At 42.9% G+C, this 22,480-nt stretch overlaps 1 protein-coding gene and 1 long non-coding RNA gene across 4 annotated transcripts in view; one reads left to right on the top strand and one right to left on the bottom strand.

Moving 5' to 3' along the window:
- The window catches only part of LOC137639932 (uncharacterized), a 56,455-nt gene extending 35,989 nt beyond the window's left edge, over nt 1–20,466 (top strand). For all 3 annotated transcript variants that reach the window (XR_011044285.1, XR_011044284.1, XR_011044286.1), the window contains exons 2-4: nt 7,329–7,390; nt 14,707–14,955; nt 19,763–20,466. This is a non-coding gene — a long non-coding RNA (uncharacterized lncRNA). The remainder of the gene's footprint in view (nt 1–7,328; nt 7,391–14,706; nt 14,956–19,762) is intronic.
- Nucleotides 1–22,480, bottom strand: part of Nep1 (Neprilysin 1) — a 76,157-nt gene that overhangs the window by 6,163 nt on the left and 47,514 nt on the right. The window contains exons 7-12 of the mRNA XM_068372227.1: nt 20,889–21,100; nt 19,752–19,968; nt 18,269–18,451; nt 16,352–16,514; nt 14,735–14,921; nt 13,951–14,080 (exon numbers count right to left, since the gene is read on the bottom strand). Coding sequence (XP_068228328.1) covers nt 13,951–14,080; nt 14,735–14,921; nt 16,352–16,514; nt 18,269–18,451; nt 19,752–19,968; nt 20,889–21,100 — 1,092 coding nt within the window. The remainder of the gene's footprint in view (nt 1–13,950; nt 14,081–14,734; nt 14,922–16,351; nt 16,515–18,268; nt 18,452–19,751; nt 19,969–20,888; nt 21,101–22,480) is intronic.

Raw genomic sequence — 22,480 nt, 5'->3', positions numbered from 1 at the left:
TGCGCGCCCACGCGCACCCTCGCCAGTGCGTAGTCGCTCACCTGCGCGCCATTGCTCGCCTGTGCGCCATTGCTTGCCTGTGCGCCATCGCTCGCCTGCATGCCATCGCTCGCCTGTGCGCCATCGTTCTCCTCCTAGTCAACGCTCGCCCGCGCCCGCGCGCACGCACAGACGCGAACCAGTGAATATTCCATCGCGCAAGCGCCAGCGCGATCCTGGGCACGATTCCCATCGGGATTCACAGCGCGAGGCTTCAGGAACGAGAGCATCCAGGTCGTCGGCTTCACCCCCCCCCCCCGCAAGCGCGTACCAGCGCGCTCGCAGGAATAGGGGAAGTCTTCAGATAGGTCCAGGAACCAACCTTCTTCTCTCCTTTCTTTTCAAGCAGGCCCCGTTGTAGTGTCTACTCCGAAGGATCGCCCGATCCCCTTCCCTCCAGAGGGAGTCTCTGACACAGCATCTGTCAGTAAGCAGCCATGGTTTGGGCCCCTTATCAGAGCTGTCGTTCAGGCTGTCAAGCCTGCCTTCTCTGAGTTGGGCCTCAAATCAAGGGCAGCTACGACCCCAGTGAAGAGGAAGAGAGGAGTAGAAGTCGTGGTAACTTCTCCCAGGGTCAAGCTGGCTCCTAGGAAATCCTTGAGGATGGCTCCCTCCCCCCTCAGACTTTCTCTCCATCTCCTGTGGACGAGGATTTTCCGTCCTCAGGGGAGTCTACTGAGGTGAGACGTTCTCCCATCGCACCAATGGGAGAAACCCCACCTCGAGCAGGAGAATCGTCCCGAGTAGGGGCGGAGAAGAGCCCTCAGACTTCGCTATTGGAGTCCTGTATCCCTACTAGGAGGCAACCTAAGGACTCTAAGACCATCCCTAAGTCGTCTTCTAGGATTCGAGCAGAGCCAACAAGACCAGCGGAGAACGTCCACGTGTCCCCCCCAAGTAGAGCCTTTGGGGACGGGAGACTTTGCTGCCAGTTCTCCAGGAGGAGAGCAACAGGAGTCAGAGCATGCCTACTGGCAGGTCCTGACCCTGATGAGGCATCTCAACGGGTTCCCGGACCCTGAGATTCCTCCTCGTGAGGGCAAGGACACGGTCCTGGACCGAGTCTTTGGCACCCAAAAGCCCGCTAAGGCCAGTGCGGCTTTGCCCTGGTCCCAAGGAGTGAAGAGTGCCAGGGATAAGGTTGAGGGCCAGCTCTCCGAACTTGCCTCCTCCAGCCGTTCCACTGCTGGCAACAAGCTCCTCCCTCCTCCTCGTATCCACCAGAGGAGGTACTTTGAGATCATGGAGGAGTCTTGCTTAGCTCTTCCCCTGCACCACTCTGTGGAAGAGCTTACCAAGGGAGTCCCTCTAGAGAGGCTCTCTAGCCGGCAAGTAACTTTCTCGGTGACAGAGATCCTAAGTCAGGAGAAGGTTGCGAAGTGTGCCATGCAGGCTACTTCGTGGCTGGACGTCTGGCTGGGGTCTCTATGCATCCTGTTGCGATCCGAGGATCTGTCTAAGGAGAGCGCCAGGAAAGCCCTGGAGACCTTCCTCCTTTCGGGCACCCGCACCATTGAGTTCCTGGCCCCCCCAATTCTCAAACTTGTGGGCCAATTCCATCTTAAAACGACGTGATGCGGTGGCAGAAAGGTTCCATTCGAAGGTCCCAGCCGTCGAAGTCAGCAGGCTTAGACATTCTTCCCTTTTGGGAAAGAATCTGTTTGAGCCTAAAGATGTGGAACAGGCAGCTGAGAGGTGGAGGAAATCCAATCAGGACTCTCTCCTCCAGAGGGCTCTCACATCAAAGCCCTACAAACCTCCAGCACCTCAACAACCTCGCCCATCCAAGACGACGAAACCGGCAGTGGCAGCAAAGACAACGGTGTTCAAACAGCAGCCCTTTCCTGTCAAAGACAAGAAAGGCAAAAAGTCCGCCAGGGGAGGGAAAAATCCTAGAGGGAGTGGCTGAGGCTGCAAACGCTAGGATTGGCAGTCCCCCTGCATGTCCACCAGTGGGGGGATGCCTACAAAGTTGCACGATCAGGTGGCAGCAACTTGGGGCCAATTCCTGGACGATTTCCGTAATCAGTTGGGGATATCGCGTCCCGTTCACGACATCTTCACCTCCCCTGACAATGGATCCAGTGTCGTTGAGCTCCTATGCCATGGGATCGGCAAAGGGGCAAGCCCTGCGGGCAGAAGTCGAGACCATGTTAAAGAAGGATGCTCTCCAGGAAGTCGTTGACGGTTCCCTAGGCTTCTTCACTCGACACTTTCTTGTAAAGAAGGCGTCTGGAGGCTGGAGACTAGTCATCGACCTCTCAGCTCTGAACAGGGTTTGTCAAACTCCGTTCAGCATGGAGACAGCAGACACGGTCAGACTTGCAGTGAGACCACAAAACTTCATGTGTACACTGGACCTGAAGGACACGTACTTCCAGATCCCAGTCCATCCATCTTCAAGGAAGTACTTAAGATTCAGCCTAGACAACAAGATCTACCTGTTCAAGGTGCTGTGTTTTGGTCTCTCCACAGCACCTCAGGTATTTACCAAAGTGTTCACCCTGATTTCTTCGTGGGCACACAGGATCGGCATCCGTCTCCTCCGTTATCTGGACGACTGGCTGATCCTGGCAGACTCGGAGTCGACCCTTCTTCGACACCGGGACAAGCTTCTAGGAATTTGCCAAGATCTAGGGATCATGGTAAATCTCGAGAAGTCTTCTCTGCTTCCAACTCAACAACTGGTATATCTAGGTATGATCTTGGACACCAATCTCCACAAAGCCTTCCCATCAGACGACAGGATATCAAGGCTGAGGAGGGTCGCAGACCTTTTCCTCAGACGGGAAAAAATCCCAGCCCAATTATGGTTGCGTCTCCTCGGTCACCTTTCTTCCCTGGCTCGTCTAGTTCCAAACGGTCGCCTCAGGATGAGATCCCTGCAATGGCGACTCAAGTCCTGGTGGAATCAAGGACACGATTCCCCGGACGTCTTGGTCCCTATGGGTCCTGCGGAACGGACGGACCTTCAGTGGTGGGTGACAGACGAGAACCTACGAAAGGGAGTGGATCTTCTCGTCCTCCCCCCAGATTGATGCCGTTTTCAGATGCCTCAAAGAAAGGGGGGGGGGGGGACATGTTCTGAACCACAGGACCTCAGGCCTGTGGTCAGAATCAGAAAAGTGCCTCCACATAAATCTGCTAGAAATGAAGGCCGTATTCCTGGCACTTCAGCAGTTCCAACAGTACCTGGCGGGTCACTCTGTGGTGGGGATGAGCGACAACACCACGGTAGTGGCTTACATCAACAAGCAGGGAGGTACCTTTTCAGAGCAGCTATCCCATCTTGCAGTGGAGATACTGAGATGGACCGAAGTCCACTCGATTCCACTATCAGCTCGCTTCATTCCAGGCAAGAGAAATGTGCTCGCCGACAATCTGAGCAGGGCATCACAGATAGTGAGTACCGAGTGGTCTTTGGATCGTCTAGTAGCCAACAAAGTCCTGACTTTGTGGGGTTCCCCGATGGTGGATCTGTTCGCGACAGCCTTGAATTTCAAGCTTCCGCTGTACTGCTCCCCAGTCCCGGACCCCAAGACACTCTGGTAAGATGCCTTCCAACAACAGTGGGACAACATCGACGTGTACGCCTTTCTCCCGTTCAGTCTGATGAAGAGGGTGCTCAACAAGACCAGAATATCGGTCAACCTGTGTATGACCTTGATAGCTCCGCTATGGCATCACGCAGAGTGGTTTCTGGACCTTCTGCAGCTCCTGACGGAACTCCCGAGAGAATTTCCTCCACGGCACGAGCTACTCAAACAACCACACGCCAACATCCTTCACAAAGCCGTAGCTTCGCTGCGGCTTCATGCCTGGAGACTATCCAGCATCTCCTCACAGAGAGAGCCTTTTCGCAACAAGTTGCGGAAAGGATGTCTGGACACCTGCGAAAGTCATCCGCAGGGGTCTACCAGGCGAAGTGGAGAGTTTTCTGTGGTTGGTGTCGTGGAAGGGGTATCTCTCCACTCGATGCCACTATTCCAGCAATAGCGGAGTTTCTCGTGTATTTACGGGAGGAAATGCGCCTTTCAGTCTCGGCAGTGAAAGGCTATCGCTCAGCCTTAAGTCTTGCCTTCAGGCTCAAAGGAATGGACATTTCTTCTTCGCTGGAACTTTCTCTACTTATACGAAGTTATGAACTTACCTGCCCTCAGTCGGAAGTGAGACCTCCTCCATGGAACGTGGTTCGAGTTCTCAGGTCTCTTAAGAGACCTCCCTTCGAACCATTACGCCAGGCTTCTGATCGCCACCTGACTTGGAAGACAGTGTTCCTACTTGCTTTGGCCTCGGCCAAACGAGTTGGCGAACTTGATGGTCTCTCATATGACATCGCCCATTTAAGGGGATGGGGGAAGGTAACGTTCAGATTCGTCCCTGAGTTTGTAGCTAAGACTCAAAATCCAGGAGCGCCGGACCCTCGGTTCGACTCTTTGAGTCTGCGTTCTGTAACAGATGACCCAGACCATCTCCTACTGTGCCCAGTGAGTAGTCTGAGGCTCTATCTTAAGAGAACAGCTGCAGTTCGTCCGCGGGTGCAGGCATTGTTTGTTAGCACCGGAAGGACGAAGAGGAGGGTCACTAAAAACACTATCTCAGCATGGATTCGCAGGGTTATCCATCATTCCCTGAATCCTGACCCTCCTCCGTCACGTCCCCCCAGAGCACACGATGTCAGGGGCATTGCTACGTCCCTGGCCTTCAAGAGAAACTACTCGGTGACGCAGGTTTTACAAGCAGGGGTTTGGAAGTGTCAAGACGACCTTCACAGCCCACTACCTGCAAGACGTGACCCACAGGAGGCTCGATACGTTCTCTATCGGCCCTGTGGTGGCTGCACAACAGCTGGTTTAAACCTCAGGCTCCTTAATGGACAAGTAGCAGATGGTTGAGGGCATTGTTACCCGGTTTTAGTCTGCATGAATGAAAAGGTATGCCTGGCCCTTATTCTTTTCTTCATCCTCCCCTCTCTTGGGGAAAGCAGCATCCTGGGTTCTCTGCACAGCTGACCTCAAACCACTGCAAGTAAACCATGTTCCCTTGTGTTCCTAATATTATGTTAATATTGTCACGTCCCCATACCATTACGAGGTGGTATTGGGAGCGTCCTATCCTGGAATTCCATCTAAAGGACTTCAGGTCAACTTCCTAGGACGAGTCACACATCATTCCTTCACACACAAGCTTACGTAGGCCGCGTTCCTTGCAGAGCAAGGCACTTGCGAGGTGCAGGGACTCCTTATCTTTGAGTACTAACACACACACATACTGAGTCCCCAGGCAAAAAGCCAAAAGCCAGTATGGCTGGGACTTTCCACCCTACCTAAGGGTTGAGTCACCCATATTAAATAGCGTGGTTTGTATTTCAGGTACGGAACAAATGACAAATTCGTAGATAATTTGTATTTTTCCTAACTATACAAACCTTAGCTATTTAATCAAACTTGCCCGCCAGCCCTGTCCCCCGGGAAGTCCTACCTCTAAGCAAAGTGAAGTATTCACAGGTGTGTGAGGGGAGGAGGGGTAGCAAGCTACCCCTTCCCACCCCCTCGCTAACTAGCGAGGGGGTAGTAATCCCTCGTTAAAATACTAATGGCTCGTCATTTCAGCTACGCTGAAAGTAATACCCATATTAAATAGCTAAGGTTTGTATAGTTAGGAAAAATACAAATTATCTACGAATTTGTCATTTTACTTATCATTAACGCTAATAGTTACTATACTAAGTAGCATTAAGTTATTTACTTTTAATTTATTAAGAAAAATAGGTAAAGCTTCGAGTCAAGCGAACGACCGAACGGCTATTCCTCACAGTCGGACACAAATATCAATCATTTCTGATTGAATTAATTAATTCAACGTTAACTGTATTCCTTTTAAGGAAACAGTTTTGCTTTCCATTCTTTTTGCAACTCGTACCTCTATAATTTATTTTTGGTTTCTAACATGGTTGAGTCCCTTGTCAGGCTGGGAGGAACGTAGAGAGGAGAGGTACCCTTTTTTGTTTCATTTGTTTGATGTTGGCTACCCCCAAAAATTGGGGGAAGTGCCTTGGTATATGTATGTATGTATCTACAAATATGGGATTGTATTTGATATTAATTTTAAAATCAACCACAATTATGAACTAGATCAGAAGTAACATTTATACTATCACTCCAAACTTTCTTTGTTATGGGCTAAATAATTTGGTTATTGTTATTTTGGGATTGTACCGCTGGTGATACACTGTTTAATCCAGTTTCAGATCCTGTGTAGTAATTTTGCTTCTTATTTTATTCATGAATTTGTATAATAGTGAGGATGATGATGATTAGGACACTCCACCTTTGGACAACACAAATCCAGTAATTTTTCTATAGAGATGAGTTTCACATCCTTTTGACACCAGTCAATTTGTTTGTTAAACTTCAGAAGTCCAGTGAATCTCTCCTTATTAATGGTAATTCTGGTCATTCATACCCAATTGCCAACTTGTCTTCCAAAGGTCAATTCAATAATACTGTAATGGCATTTCATTTAGTAAGGGTTCTGAAAGTAGGTTATGCTTGACAGATTCAAAAGCTTCACACAAAGCCTTAAAATATTTACATTCCTCAGTTCATTCTGCTGCTTAAACCCTTGCAATTCCACAATTCTAGTCACTATACAATAGCTATATAGTAAGGCAGAAGACCGGGCAGGTTGTTCTGATATTAATATTCCTCTGCCCGCTAAAGTTTTATATTTCCTACATAGTTGATGTGGCATATCGTATGACTCCTTTAAACTCTGAGGTTAACAAAGTTTCAACTAATACAATAAGTTTTTATGGCATTTTGATTTCATAACTACTTGTTTGGTTAGCTTTCTACTCAAGGAAAACATTTGAGTTTTAAATATCTGTTGTAAGGAGTATATCTTATGGATCCTATTGGCAATTATGTTACAAGTTCGTGTTTATGGAATGGTAGAATATACATGCATAGCGGTAAGGCTTTTACGTTATTGACAGAATGGCTGCCTTTTGTAGCTCATAACAGCCAAGGAAAGTAATTTTAGTCAAGGGTTATTACGGACAGAGAAGTCAATGGCTATACCATGTTGAAACACCTGTTTGGTCAGCAAAGTTTTTGGGTCTGGTAGTAAAAAAAAAAAGATAGTTAGGAAAAATACAAATTATACTTAACTGTTCATTTTGTTTATTTATTTTTATTGCTTAAATGTTTTATATTTTTTATTTTATATTTGTTGTGCTCTTTGTCCATTTCCTCATGGTGTGATGACCCCTTTCTTTATTTTTACAGAGTAAAGGTGCCCCGTACCCAGCAGGGATCAGATGTTAGAAATCAAGTTTTTTAAAGATGATGTAGGTTTAAAAATTTTGAAGTATATGGTTCCTGAATCCTGCCTGGTAATTCTAAACAGCACAGATATTAATCAGTTTTAGAAATGGTTGTGTATGCTTTAAAAAATACAGGGATTCTAACCTTGAATTGGTAAACATTGTCGTTGCTATCAGTAATTGTTGGTAACACTGTAAAAGAGACTAAGCTTAGTGGTTACTGTTTGTGTCACTAGTAAATTGTTTACCACGAGTTGTTCCGTAACTGGAATACAAACCACGCTATTTAATAGGGGTATTACTTTCGACGTAGCTAAAAAGACGAGCCATTAAAATTTAGCAAGGGTTAACCACCCATACCGCTAGTTAGCGGGGGTAGGGGAGGGTAGCTTGCTACCACCACCCCTCACACACCTGTGATTGAGCTCACTTTGCTTTCAGCTCGGAAGGTGAACGGACATTGCCGCTCTTCATCCTTGCCATATTTTGGCATCCATTAATGACTTTTTGCTTTTTCTTTTCTCTAGTGTGTGTTTGTTTAGTTGACTACTGCGACCATGCGCACCTGTCCTGGACTCTCCGGCCGCCCTTGTGGAATGTTTATGTCGGCGGTGGAGACAGATCCTCACACCCTTTGTCCTATATGCAGAGGTCAACGGTGTGATAGTGTAAATAAGTGTAATGAGTGTAGGGAGTGGTCTTCCTCCAAGTGGAAGAGGTTTAGGCGACGGCGCAAGAAGAAGTCCAAGCGGGATATTTCTCTAAGGCCTCTTCTTCCGTCTCCCGACCCTCCTCCGAAGCTCCTACTCGTTCGGCCTCTCACGAGAGACTGTCGAGTAGTAGTGTAGACTAAGTTAATGTCGGCCAACCCCGGTCCTCGAGAGATGGTGTTGCTTCCCCTAGCGAAGTGGCCCCACCTCTCTCCCCGGGTGAGGCCTTGTCACTAACCCTTTTGTTGCAGATTTAGTCTTCCTTAGGGCTCACGGGTCTGCCCTCCAAGGAAGCTTTGCTGCAGTTCATCCGAATGGGTCCTTCTGTTAAGCATTCATCGTTGCCGTCAGAAGTAGATCCTCTGGTCCTGGTCGACGTTGTAGTGTCAGAGGTGTCACACTTAATGTCATACGACTCCTCTACCCCTCCAGACTCTTCAGTGGTTGCTGCCGAATTAGTTTCCCCCGTTCCTGAACATCCTTCGAGGGGGAAACTAAGTCTAACGTCTGCCTCTCCTGTGAGTGTTTCTTCCCCTCGGGGGAGTTCACTCATAGAGACTCCTCTTCGGAAGACTGCTGCGGCGCACGGTCAGCTTGCTGATCCAACGTCGCCAGAGGGCGCCTTCGTCAGAAAGCTCGCCCTCCACTCCTCCACTTCACCTTAGAGGTCTCCTTGCACCATCGGTGAAGAGGGGCCTCTCTGGTTTGTCTGCTGTGTCATTACGGCCGTCCCCTGCAGAGGAGCCTTCGCTGCAGTCATCTGAGCCTCGACCATCGATCGTCACTGCTCCTACTACTAGTCCTGTGACTTCGGTCCTGGACCTCTCTGCGGATCATTCGCGATCCCAATCATTGGATGCTCGCCCTTACAAAGGGCACATCCCAGTTCCTGACCATCCTCCCTTCAGACCTGCCGACCTTCCATCACCGTTCCTCTCACCAGTAAAGCCTCTAGAGGCTCTACCAAAGTGCGCAGCTGTGCGCCATCGCCCTGCAGCTCGCCAACCTACAGGACATCAGCGCTTACCAGCAGCTCATCAGACGGCGCGTCAGCACTCTACAGTGCTTCGGCGCGCCCCTTCACCAGCTTGCCCTCATAGACAGCAGCAACATCATGCGCCTGTGCGCCAACGCTCTCCTGCGCGTCAGCGCTTTCCTGTTTCCACGCGCCCACGTTCGCCTGCGCTCACACGCTCAGGGTCACCCACGTGCTTGTGCTCTCCTGCGTGTCAGTAATCTTCTGCGCAACCTGGCCCTATGCGCCCCCGATCTCCTACACGCCAGCGCTCTCATGCGCCAACACTCGCCTGCACGCCAGCGCTCCCTTGCGCAACAGCACTCCTGCGCGCCAGCGTCAACGAGTTCCTGCGCGCCATCACACGCCTACGCACATGCACCCAATGCGCAATCCAGCGCTCACCTGCGCGTCAGTTCTCTCCCGCGCACACGCGCCACCACTCGCCTGCGCCAGTACTACCTTGCGCGCCAATATTCTCCCACCCGCGCACCAATATTCTCCTGCGCACGCGCGCCAACAAGTATGGGTGCAGGAATTACACCCAGCAAGGTCACCATCGCCTCATTACCCTCCCTGCAAGCCCATTCCAGCACGCCTTGCGGGAGAAGGGAAACCAGCACCAGCAGAGGGGTTCTGGATCCCTAAACTGCCTTCTAAGGTGGACCCACCTATTACGGTGATTCGTCGTAGGGAACCTTCGGTCCCTTTCCCTTCAGGGGATCTGTCTGACAGTGCATCAGTCAGTCAGCAGCCTTGGTTAAGTGCCCTAGTCAGAGCTGTAATACAGGCATTCAAGCCTGTCCTGTCCAGCCGCTCGTCAGAGCAGCCTATAGCTCTGGACTCACGACACGGAACCATGGCTTCCTCTACCCCTTTGAAGAGAAAAAGAGGAGTTTCCTCCCACGGATGGACAACAGCCTGGGAGGCAGAATCCTAGGCCTACCTTTCGTTGAAGAGGTCATTCCTCCTGCCGAAGAGGAAATGGCGGCAGAAGTTCTCACTAGGGAGGGCTTGTCCCCCAGCTCACCACCAGTGGGGGAAGCCTACAAAGCAATTGGCAAAGATGGCAAGACTTAGGGGTTGACCCTTGGACAGTAGAAGTATTCCGTTAAGGGTATTGGATCCCCTTCATAGACTGCCCATCTCCTCTGACCAGGAATCGCATCCTTCCATACTATATTAAAGGATCTCCTAGCAGAGGAAGTTGCTAAGCAAGAAAGTAGTAGAGGAAGCCTTCAACGAGTCGCCAGGCTTCCTCAACAATCTATTCCTCGTAGGGAATCTGACGGGAGGTTGGAGACCTGTCATAGACCTCTCTATTGAAGACTCCATCCTACGTTCTCCAGGCCATCCGGAAGAATGACTACCTTCTGACCATAGGCCAGATAGATGCTTACTTTTAGGTCCCCATCCATCCTGCCTCAAGGAAATATTTAAGGTTTCCCTTTCAAAACACACTGTTCCAGTTCAGGGTGCTGTGCTTCGGCCTGTCTACAGCCCCTCAGGTCTTCAGTTTTTGTCCTTGTCTCATCCTGAGGTCATGCCATGGGCATCAGGCTTGTGAGATACTTAGATGACTGGCTTCTCTTGGCGGAATCCCGAACTCTCCTGCTGAAACATAGAACCTGTTAATGAATCTGTGCAAGGAGTTAGGGATCCAGCTGAACCTCTAGATGTCCAGCCTCGTCCCCAACCAATCCATCAGGTATCTGGGCATGTATGTGGACTCGGTGAAAGCCAAGGCCTTCCCTGCTGCAGACAGAGTGGTGAGGTTCAAGACTTTGGCTGCAACTTTCCTGGAAGAGTAGTTCCATAGCTTTTCTACCATGGTCTGTTACTGTCTTGGGTTAGAGTTCTCTTGCTTGAGGGTACACTCGGGCACACTATTCTATTTAATTTCTCTTCCTCTTGTTTTGGTCAAGTATTTATAGTTTATATAGGAATTATTTATTTTAAAGTTGTTACTATTCTTAAAATATTTTATTTTTCCTTGTTTCCTTTCCTCACTGGGCTATTTTCCCTGTTGGGGCCCCTTGCCTTATAGCATTCTGCTTTTCCAACTAGAGTTGTAGCTTAGCAATTAATATTATTTAATACTGCCTGCCCGCCCGGACGTGGCAGAATTTATTAGATCACCTTTCCTCGTCAGAAAAATTCTTCCCTGTGAGGAGATTGCAACCCTGGTACGAGTACCTCAAGAGGTGATATCTGGCCTCCTGTGGTGGCTGAAGGAGGAGAACCTATTAGTGGGAACATCCCTTCATGATCCTCCCCCACAGATTATGCTATTCACAGATGCTTCTTTCCAGGGACGGGGCACCCATACGGAAAGGAACAGATGTTGGGCCTAAGGTCAGAGGAAGACAAGAGCTTCCACAAACTTCGTGGAAATGAATGCTGCGCAACTAGCGTTACTCCAATAAGCAAAGACTCTTGACACGTCTCCGTGGTATTGATGAGCGACAATTCTACGGTACTGACCTACATCTTGAAACAAAGAGGCGTAGCCTCTCTCCTGCTATGCAACCTAACATTAGAGATCCTCAAAAAGACAGTCCCAGGCAATATAATGTCTCTCTTGGCGAGGTTTATCCACAGGAAGAAAAACGTCATTGCAGACTAACTGAGCCATCAAGGGACAACAGTTGGTTCAGAATAGTATATGCTTCCTCTAGTGGTGAAGAGACTCGTGACTTTGTTGGGTTCCCCGTCTTTGGACATGTTCGCCACTCACCTGAATCACAAACTCCCGGTGTATTGCTCTCCAGTCCCAGACCAAACTGATGATGCATTTCAACACCCGTGGGACAGTCTAGACTTCTACACCTTTACACCATTCTGTCTGATTCATCAGACACTAAACAGAATCAGAGTATCCAAGGGAGTTAAAGTAACGATAGTGGCCAGCAGCGAAGTGGTATTCGGACCTGCTGGAATTTCTCACGGAAATTCCAAGAGAACTTCCAGAATGGCCAAACCTGCTATGCCAACCTCACATACGAATACCTTGCTTGTCCCTTCATGGTTGGAGACTATTTAGCTTCTCCAAAAGAAAGGCTTTTCAAGACCAACTGTGAAGCAGCTTTTTGGTTATCTCTGAAAGTCTTCCATTACAGTTTGCCAGGCAAAGTGGAAAATCATCTGTGGAAGTGTCATAGGGGGAATATTGCTTCATTTAAGGCCACTATTCCCGATTGCAGACTTTCTAGTGTTCCTAAAGAACAAGAAGGCCCTTTCAGTCACTGTGGTGAAAGGCTACCATTCGGCCTTGAGCCAAGAATTCAAAATTGAAAGGTCTAGACCTCTCAGCATTGATAAGGAGTTTCAATCAGTCTTGCCCTCCTCAAGAACTAAAACACCCCTCCTGAGATGATTAAGGCCCTACATGCTTTAAAGAAAGTCCGGTATGAAACTGCATAAAGCCTTAGACAGAGACCTTACCCTAAAGACAGTCTTCCTCCTTGCCTTAGCTTTAGCCAAGAGAGTGAGTGAACTGCATGGTATATCTCGTCTCACCTTGTGTCACATTCCAGAGGGTGGAGAGAACTATTTTTGTCCTTTATTCTTGAATTTGTAGCCAAAACCCAAAATCCAGTTGATAATGACATTAAATTTGACTCTTTCATGATCTTGTTTTTCAAAGAGGTAACTGATGACCAAGATGACATGTTACTATGTTCTGTAAGTGCGGTACGTAAATATCCAAATTAAACACAATATCTCAGGCCCATGATCTCCAAATTGTTCGCAAGCACTGCCGTTCCAAAAAGGTTTCCAGAAACACCATATCCTTTAGGTTGAGAGAAATTATAATGAGAACCTATAAGTCCTCAGGGGAAATGTCACCAAAGGCCGTCAAACATAGGATATACGTAGGCTTACTGCAACCATAGCGTTCTGGAAAAAACATTCAGTAGCTCAAGTTCTAAAAGCAGGTGTCTGGAAGAGACAAACTACTTTTATGAACCACTACCTTGAGGATTGCACACACAGGTCCTTACAATACCTTTTCTACAGGACCTACTGAGGCTACACAACAAATATCAGTTACTCTGCATTATAAGGGTGTTTATAAGCATAAAGGTGAATTTTGATTGAACTTGAAGCCCTCAATTAAAATCTCCCTAATACAGCTAGGAGTTCCTTTTGTTTGTTGACATATTTATATTAATGATATACTGTATTGCATATATTAATATTACAAGTCACTTGATGTTCATATAGCTTACATGCACACCCTCCTCCCCACTGACTCTAGTATCATGAGGAGGAATAATATAGACTTAGAAACTGGAAAATATACTTATGAATTCTACAACCTGGGCTTCCTACCACTTACTGCTAGAAAGTTCTACTCCTTTGTTAAGGGCATATTTTTGTTGAAGTGAAAGAAAATGGGAAAATTAAAATTTTTAAAAAAATATTTTAGGGGTGTCTACTGCCAGATGTACAGTATGTGAGAAGAACTGGGGAGGCCTAACAAAAACCTGGTCAGTGAAGGGGCTGACGCAACAAATCTTCTAAAAGGAAGTTCCTCTTAATTATAGCTAGGAAAATACAAATTACTTAAAATTTGTTAGAGTATATTTTATGGGTAAGTGGCTACTAAACTGTCTGGAGAAAAAGCAATATGAACATCAAGTGAGTATACTGTATAAAATAGAAATTTTATCATAAAAATTCTAATATTTCCACTCATTAAAAGGAGAACTTTCTACTCTTCCTGTTAAGTATTAACATTTAAGTGATGTATCCTAAGAAGACAAATGAAATATTTTATATGTCGAAGTTTGCAGTTTGAAAGTAATCGACATAATCTTTCATGTCTTACAGCAACTAACAATTATTCCACTTACTCTGTAAGCCTGCTTAATGCCACCATTATCAGCAATATTTTCACCTTGCGTCATTCTACCATTGATGTACTGATTAACCTGATCTACTTTATACCCTGAGTACTGGTCAATGATGCACTGTGCACGTGTTCTGAAATAAATGAGACAACATTAACTCGTATGTCACCGGAAATGCATTACTTTAGAAATGTAAGAAAATAAATTGTAATACAAAAAGGTTTTGTTATGATAATGACAGTAGTAGTAAGGAAACATTTCAAGGCTTGCATAAGCAAACAAGTTGGGGACCATATTTCTTATTTTTGGAAAAGACTGTTACAGGAATTTGTTGGGTTAGTAGAGTAGGAGTTGTCATCTTTCTCCTGTTAAATTATTAAGAAAAGACCTTGTTGATATAGCTCCTGCTCTGAAAATAGATATTAAACAGTCTACTTTCTGGCATACTTGTACTTCCAGGCAAAACTTGAAAAGACATTCTCTCACTTAAATTTTGGCCTCTTAGTTGATTAATGATTTACAAAATTAATTATATTAATTCCCATTACATGTTTAAATTCTGTAGGATATTGATTAATGTTTCCAGGAATGCAACTGTGCTTACATATACTCTAAGGAATAATGTATTTATATATTCAAAGGAATAGATCAGTACATAAATTTCTACCTTACATTAGGATCAAACTTAATTGATAATTACCTTACCTTTATTATATGTATAATGTACTTTGTATGAATATCTTTTTTTTTTTTTACAAGATCGACACAATAATCAAGAACTACCTACCTGAAGGCTTGAATGGTCCGATTATTCCACCACTGCTTGAGATTTCCATCTTTATCGAACTGTCTGCCTTTATCATCAAATCCATGAGTCATCTCGTGACCAATGACCACTCCTATGCCCCCATAATTTAAGGATTTTGGAAGATGCTGCGAGTAAAAGAGGGGTTGGAGGATGCCCGCTGGGAAGACTGAAAATGAAGAGGACTTAATACATCACATAAAGTAAAGTATAAATGGTTTTATTTAAATTCTTTGATGGACCATAGCATTTGCAGTAAAGTAAAAGCATGATAAACTTATTTAAAATAAATTATGGAGAGAATTTTGGAATCACATAAAAATTCATTACAACATGGTATAAGAATGAGGAAACATGAATACTGTATAATATGAATTGAAAACTATGTACAGTACTCAAGTGAAGTTGGTTATGAGACAAGCAAATAGAAAGGTCAGTGTTTCAAAACGTGGTAGGTTTTAAGCATCTTATTCACACAATGATTTTTCCTTTCTGAAAGCCCCTTTTCAATTTCCATTTTAATTAACGTAAATTTTGTCTTTGCTTTGCCTTTATTTGGGGCAATTTTTAATCACATTTAGTGGCTATTTCAGAGGGAAAGATTAACACTGATTTGATAAAATTGCACAATAATTAATTGTCATGATGTTATGTGATTGGTAACAAGTAAAATAATGTAATTGATGAGATTATAGAATAGTAGTCATTACTGCCATTATTCCTGAGTAATTTTTATGTATAAAGATGAAGCACAAAGGCTGTGCAACTAAATATTCATATCTATAAAGTAAATAAGAGACCATGTAACAGTTTCCAGTTTATATTATTTACCATAAAACTTCCACTATAATATACTGTACTGTAATATAATTTCCTTCTATCATTGTTATTAAAGAGATAAAATTACTCCTAATACCTTGAACTAATGGTTCATCTGGGAATATCTCAACATTTACATTTACTATACAATATTTTTATGGGAAACCTTGGGATATGGGACTGTTAGGAGAAATATCTCGAACCATCTTACAATCTTAACAATTGCTTTACCATCTTAGGATCTGGATTGCCATGGAAAACTACTAAAGTAAAGCGATCTTTAAAAAAAAAAATTCCAGTTTACCTCAAAAGTTTTACCTAGACTAATAATTACACCTTTAGCATGAATTTATCCCAACTAATATTTAAAATCTTTATAAAGGTTTTTGTTTCTATTAAAACCTTTAACGGGTAAACCAATCTCGTTTATCGTACTACCAAGCAAATACTTCCTCAGAAGAAAGATACTGCAATATGAAATATATCTGGGTATCTATGACATGAAATTTTCTGGCACTGTATACTGTAGTTATAAACTGAAAATGAAAATGAATTATGCATTGTGTCAAATACATGTAACACATTAACAAGATTTTCAAATTATGATGTAATATACAATAAAAATCTTTTATGAATCTCTTGAAACACATTAACTGTAAACCATCAAGAAATGGCAATCTTTTGATGACAATTGCTTTTGAGAAAATCATAAAAAAAAAAAAAACTATAAAACCTTAACGAGAGGGATTTAAATCCAACTTGAAAGATATTAGCTCTCACCTATATCATTGAAATTAGGATTATAGAACGCATTAAGAACAGCTGGAGCGGTCGACCACTTTGCCTTGTTGACATCTTCACGGAGACGGCCAAGGTTCTTGCTAGCGTCATAACGCAGCCAATTAAAGACGTTCTGTAGGTGTTGGTTGGGCTCAATGGTCAGCTGGAACATGAGAGAATGATTATTGCTATGAACAGGTTCCATCTAATCGTGTGTGTTTAGTACATACAAAATGATTTAGTAGTCACTGAAGGATCAACAGCACATTTAGGAAACTGTGAAGAGTACTTTTCAAACTATCCTATCATCAACAAATTTAGGTGATATGCCATCCAATGCTCACTACCTAGTAAGGGGCACCAATGAGTCTAATTAATGAACTTGTATCTTTAAATGTGTGACTAGTATGTCATATTGGCTGAATCCGGTTTACAGGTTGCGATTTTAATCAGATTTTAGTTTTGACATGATTTTACTACTATATTTATAAATAACAGTTTTCAATGGCCTTACCTGTCCCAGTGTCTACTCTCAGTCCTGAATTTGATCATCTATTTTAATCACCTTCAGACATATTATATTTGTCTTATAAATAAATTCAACCTTCAACATGTGTTTGATATGCATTAACTATATACTATTTCAGTTTTTAGGAGCATGACATTCAAAGAAATTTTGTTGTGCTTGTTTTCAACAACATTTGTGAAAATGACAGTCAACATTCCTTCGTGGAATGATAAAAAGCGTTTCGTGTACAGTATATCAAATAAGATAAACAAAAAGCAAAAAAAAAAAAAAAAAAAACAATGAATGAAGTCCTATCAATAAAAAAATACACAAACAAACACCTCCATGTAAACAAAAGAGTTAACAATGAATGAAATTGAAATTGGAGAGTTTGACTGACCCTATTGTTATGTTTTGTAAGAGATTTTCATTGAAATGTCATTTTATTGACTAAATCCTCTATATTCAATTAAGGCACAACACCTACTTGTCACAGCGAATTCTTTTTATTGTAGTTCTAACAAGCTTTAAATGTAAAGAGCAGAAGTCACTTGAAGATCAATGAATTTATGGAACTAAGAATTTGGGCCATGCTACCCAGCACTGGGGTCAGGGAAGACATTCAGCACCTGGTAAAATTGGGAGAAACCTTGCAGTTGTACCATGATACAGAAGTCAAGAGGCTGGATGACAAGATGGCAGAAAAAGGAATGGAGGTAAAGTAGAAGGCTATGAAAAGTGGGTGCAAAAATAAGGATGGCTAAATTTCTTGATCATGTACACAAAGCTATTTCCCCATTTCAAAGAGGGCATACCCAGTTTTTCTGAGCATGTAACAAAGATAACGATTGTCCTATTTCAAAATGAGCGTGGCCCCCTTACTGAGAAAAGCCTGCAAAGCTAACAATTGTCCCATTTCAAAGAGAATATTCCCCAATTTCCTGAACAGGGCATTTTAACTTGATTATTGTCCTATTTCATACCATGAATTTGTCTCCCAATCTCGATTGTCATTAAAATTCCAACAAGAGGAACAACATACACGTCAGGTGGCACTTGAATAATTTCTTATTAGATTTCTTAATTAGAAAAGCCTACCGACATAAATTATAATTCATAAAATCTAAGTGTTTTTACCTTAAACATTAGAATAAAGTCATAAATTATGATTTATGTGTTTGTTTGCATTGAGAAGGGGTAATAATGCAATGAAATAGTAATAAAAACAGTCTATAAAGATAGGCTGTGTAACAGATTACCATTTGGGTGCCTCACAAAACTTGGAAGAATGAAAACTTGCTATACTGTTAAGCTTATGTCCATTTCAACATACAGTAAACCACACCAATGATAAAAGCAAGCAGCATAAAAAAGTTTCATAAGTACTTTTTGAGGAAAAATAAACTCACATTTTCGTACTCAACAGCAAGTTCGTCTGGACGTGTGAGCATCTCGGGGTAACCAATCTTCTCATTCATGGCATTGGCTTTTTCACGAGCAACTGATCTTGTCTCGTCGTCCATCCAGTCATTCTCCTCTAGCAAGTCAGAAAAAGCAGATCGTAGCGTGTGGATCATCTCCAGGGCGGTTTCCTTAAAATAATTGATAAATACATGAAAAATACCTGTAAATTGTGATTCATGTCATATTGGTATTAGCTTACCTATCTATTCATGGGCAATCTTTTGACAGTGCAACATTATTTTAGAAAGATTTCTATCAAGTACTGTACTACAGTATATTGCAAAGTATCTAAAGATGATGCAATTTACATATTACCAGTATTATTATTAATATTATTATTATTATTACTTGCTAAGCTACAACCCTAGTTGGAAAACCATGACGCTATAAGCCCAATGGCTCTAACAGGGAAAAATAGCCCAGTGAGGAAAGGAAATAAATAAATAAAAATATTTTTCAGAAACAGTAACAACATTAAATTAGATCCATCATGTATAAACTAAAAACTTTTAAAAAACAAGATGAAGAGTAATAAGATACAACAGTGTGCCTGAGTGTACGCTCAAGCAAGAGAACTCTACTCCAAGACAGTGGAAGGCCATGGTACAGAGGCTATGGCACTACGTAAGACTAGAGAACAATGGTTTAAGTTTGGAGTGTCCTTCTCCTACAAGAGCTGCTTACCATAGCTAAAGAATCTCTTCTACCCTTACCAAGAGAAAAGTAGCCACTCAACAATTACATTGCAGTAGTTAACCCCTTGAGTGAAGAAGAATTGTTTGGTAATCTCAGTGTTGTCAGGTGTATGTGGACAAAAGAGAATGTGGAAAGAATAGATCAGACTATTCAGTGTATGTGAAGGCAAAGACAAAAAGGAGCTATAACCAGAGATTGATCCAATGTACTACTGTCTGGCCAGTCAAAAGATCCAATAACTCTCTAACAGTAGTATATCAATGGGTGGCTTGTGCTCTGGCTAACCTACAATCTAAAAATATTTCAATAACTATTCCTTTTACAAGGTTATGTATTTATGCCATGGTAATACTGTATTTAAAATTGAGTTAATAAAGCTTTGAAAAGAGTAAGTACTGTACAATGATCTAATTAATATATATTTTTTTCAGGGCAGCATAAAATTTAATTTAAACAACCTAATTACATATTCACAGTATTTAAGTCAGCAACTTCTATTTTCAAAAGGATTACTGACCATTTCTAATTAGTGTACTCACCTCTCTTACCTGTTTTACCTTCAGCTTACATCTCTTTCACCTGTCTAACATTTTGCCTGCTTCCCATGTTGGTCATACTTCTTTACATCTCCAGTACCTGTAAAACCATCTGCCTGTTTCTTGTGTTAAATCTACCTTCTGATTTCTCAGTTATCTTATCTGTCAAACCTTCTGCTTCTCGCATTGAACCTACCTTGCTTTCAGGGTTGAAATTCTCCTTGATGAAGAGCGCCCCGACAGCCATGCCGAGTCGCTTGTTGGTCCAGTCAATGCAGACGTTCCATCGATTCCGGTCTGACTGGATGCCTAGGAGAACTTTCCTGAACTCGTGCCTCGAAGCCCTGTAGGCGTGGCTCAGATGGGGCGTGATGTCCAGCACCAGTCGCCACATGATGTAATTCCAGAGGACTCTGAGGACCAAAATATTTTGAGGTGGCTGAAGGAAACGTTTGGTGCGTTACAAAGAAAGATTGATTTTGACACTCAAGAGACAGAGTGGTTAATAAAGTCTTGAAAAATTATCCCAAATTTGAATTGTAGCCATAGCAGTTAGTATCTTGTTATATTACAAAAATTTTGAAACTAATTAAATGGACATTCAAGGAAATTCAGAACAAGTGTCATCGAAGTGTGCATTTGTATACTATGAGTAAAGTACATGGAAGAACATGGTGCATCAAATGCCTGTACAAAAGATTTTCTTTTAACTAATAACCAATGCAATTTCAACCATATCCAAATTTAATTGCTAACAAATGTTCTAAATGAAGTTTGCTAATGAATAATTCATATATTTCCTCCTTTTAAAAGTATTGATATGAATAATTCTAAATAATTAAGCGAAGGATTTAGAAAATTAATGTAGAAAAATATCAAGCAAATGTGGAAATATATGGCTGAAAACAGTATACCTGTATTTATATTTATTTTAAAAATCCCTCTTAAATTACTAGCAGTAATCAACAATAAATTCTCATTACCATTTGATTTATCCATAAGAGTAAGCTAAAGCTTAGTAGAATGAAATAAACAACAGGGGTGATGGTAAGATGAAAATCATGACCTATAGCCTACGTCGGGAAGCTACCTTGCACCAAAGTTTGAAATGTATAATGACAAAGTTATCAAACAGAAGTCAACATAAAGTTTAATTTACAAATTAGCTCTATTAATAATCAGTTCGTAAACTAGCTAACCCGTGCACTCCTGTTTTGATCCAGTCCTTTCCCACTTAAGCAGTTATTAGGCTACTCTGGTTTCTTTACACACACACATACACTCTCTCTCTCTCTCTTCCAGCATACAGTAATTCCTTCCCATGCAAGCTTACTTCTTATCTGTTGTGATCATGATCTTGGCTAAACGCTTGAGATATGGCATGGAATACACAACGATTGGTTCGTCAGATGTCAGTCTCTCCTTCAAGAAGGCCGAGAGGTAGTCGGACCACTTGAACTCAGGGACCTCCTCCTCCAGACGAGACAAGGTTAATTTCACATAGTTTCTACCTGTATCGTGACGATCAGCTTCGGGCATGGTTGCCTGCAAATAAAATAATATTCATCTTTAAGGGTTGCTTTCCTGGGCCTATCACACAAGGGAACCTTATGCACTAAGGACCTACATGATCAGTTTATAGTATACTTACATATTTCGCGTATCACACAGCGTATTGCGCGTTTATTGTCAAATCCACATTATCAAAGCACTTACAGAACAAGAAAGTCTTCAGTTTATTCTTGAAATATTCAGTCTTTTGGATGTCAAGTGGAAGCTTGTACACTCTTGGGGCCACATATTTGAAAATTCTAGAACCTACAGTTGACATATCTTGGCACAAAAAATGATATTTTAATTATAAAATAAATTTTTGAATATACTTACCCGGTGAATATATAATAGCTGACGCTCCGGCGGCTCGACAGAAAAACACAAAAACTCGCGAGCGATCGCTATGAAGGTTGCGGGTGTGCCCACCAGCGCCAACTATCGGCCAGATACCGCATATACATGTAAACAGCTCCAATTCTTCTCATCCCGCTGGGTCTCTATCGGGGAGGGAGGGGGGGCCTTTAATTTATATATTCACCGGGTAAGTATATTCAAAAATTTATTTTATAATTAAAATATCATTTTTAAATATTCAACTTAGCTGGTGAATATATAATAGCTGATTCACACCCATGGTGGTGGGTAGAGACCAGAAATAATTAAGTTTACAGCGTATATGCTTAGAGTTTTTGACAGTTATATCATAACAAAACCCAAATATATATAGGTACCTGGTAAGGAAGTTGACTTAGACGATTACTCTGCCTTGTTAGTCTGTCTTCCTCACGAAGCCCAGCGATCCTCTTAGGATGCTGAAAGACTCCCAGGAGCTGAAGTATCAAGGGCTGCAACCCATACAACAGGACCTCATCAAACCCCTAATCTGGGCGCTCTCAAGAAATGACATTTGACCACCCGCCAAATCAACCAGGATGCGAAAGGCTTCTTAGCCTTCCGTACAACCCAAAAACAAGATTAAAAACATTTCAAGAGACAGATTAAAAGGATATTGGAATTAAGGTAATGTAGTGGTAGAACCCTCACCCACTACTGCACTCGCTGCAACGAATGGACCCAGTGTGTAGCAGTCCTCGTAAAGAGTCTGGACATCTTTTAAGTAAAATGACGCGAATGCCGACTTGCTTCTCCAAAAGGTCGCGTCCATAATACTTTGCAGAGATCTATTTTGCTTAAAGGCCACGGAAGTTGCTATAGCTCTTACTTCGTGCGTCTTAACCTTAAGCAAGCATCGGTCTTTTTCATTCAAGTGAGAATGAGCCTCTCGTATTAAAAATCTGATAAAATATGACAAAGCATTCTTTGACATAGGCAATGATGGTTTCTTAACTGAGCACCATAATGCCTCAGATC

This window comes from Palaemon carinicauda, chromosome 4 (assembly GCF_036898095.1).
Source record: "Palaemon carinicauda isolate YSFRI2023 chromosome 4, ASM3689809v2, whole genome shotgun sequence".
Classification (NCBI taxonomy): domain Eukaryota; kingdom Metazoa; phylum Arthropoda; class Malacostraca; order Decapoda; family Palaemonidae; genus Palaemon; species Palaemon carinicauda.
Note: the sequence above shows the minus strand (reverse complement) of the source record. Positions and strands in the feature narration are given on the sequence as shown.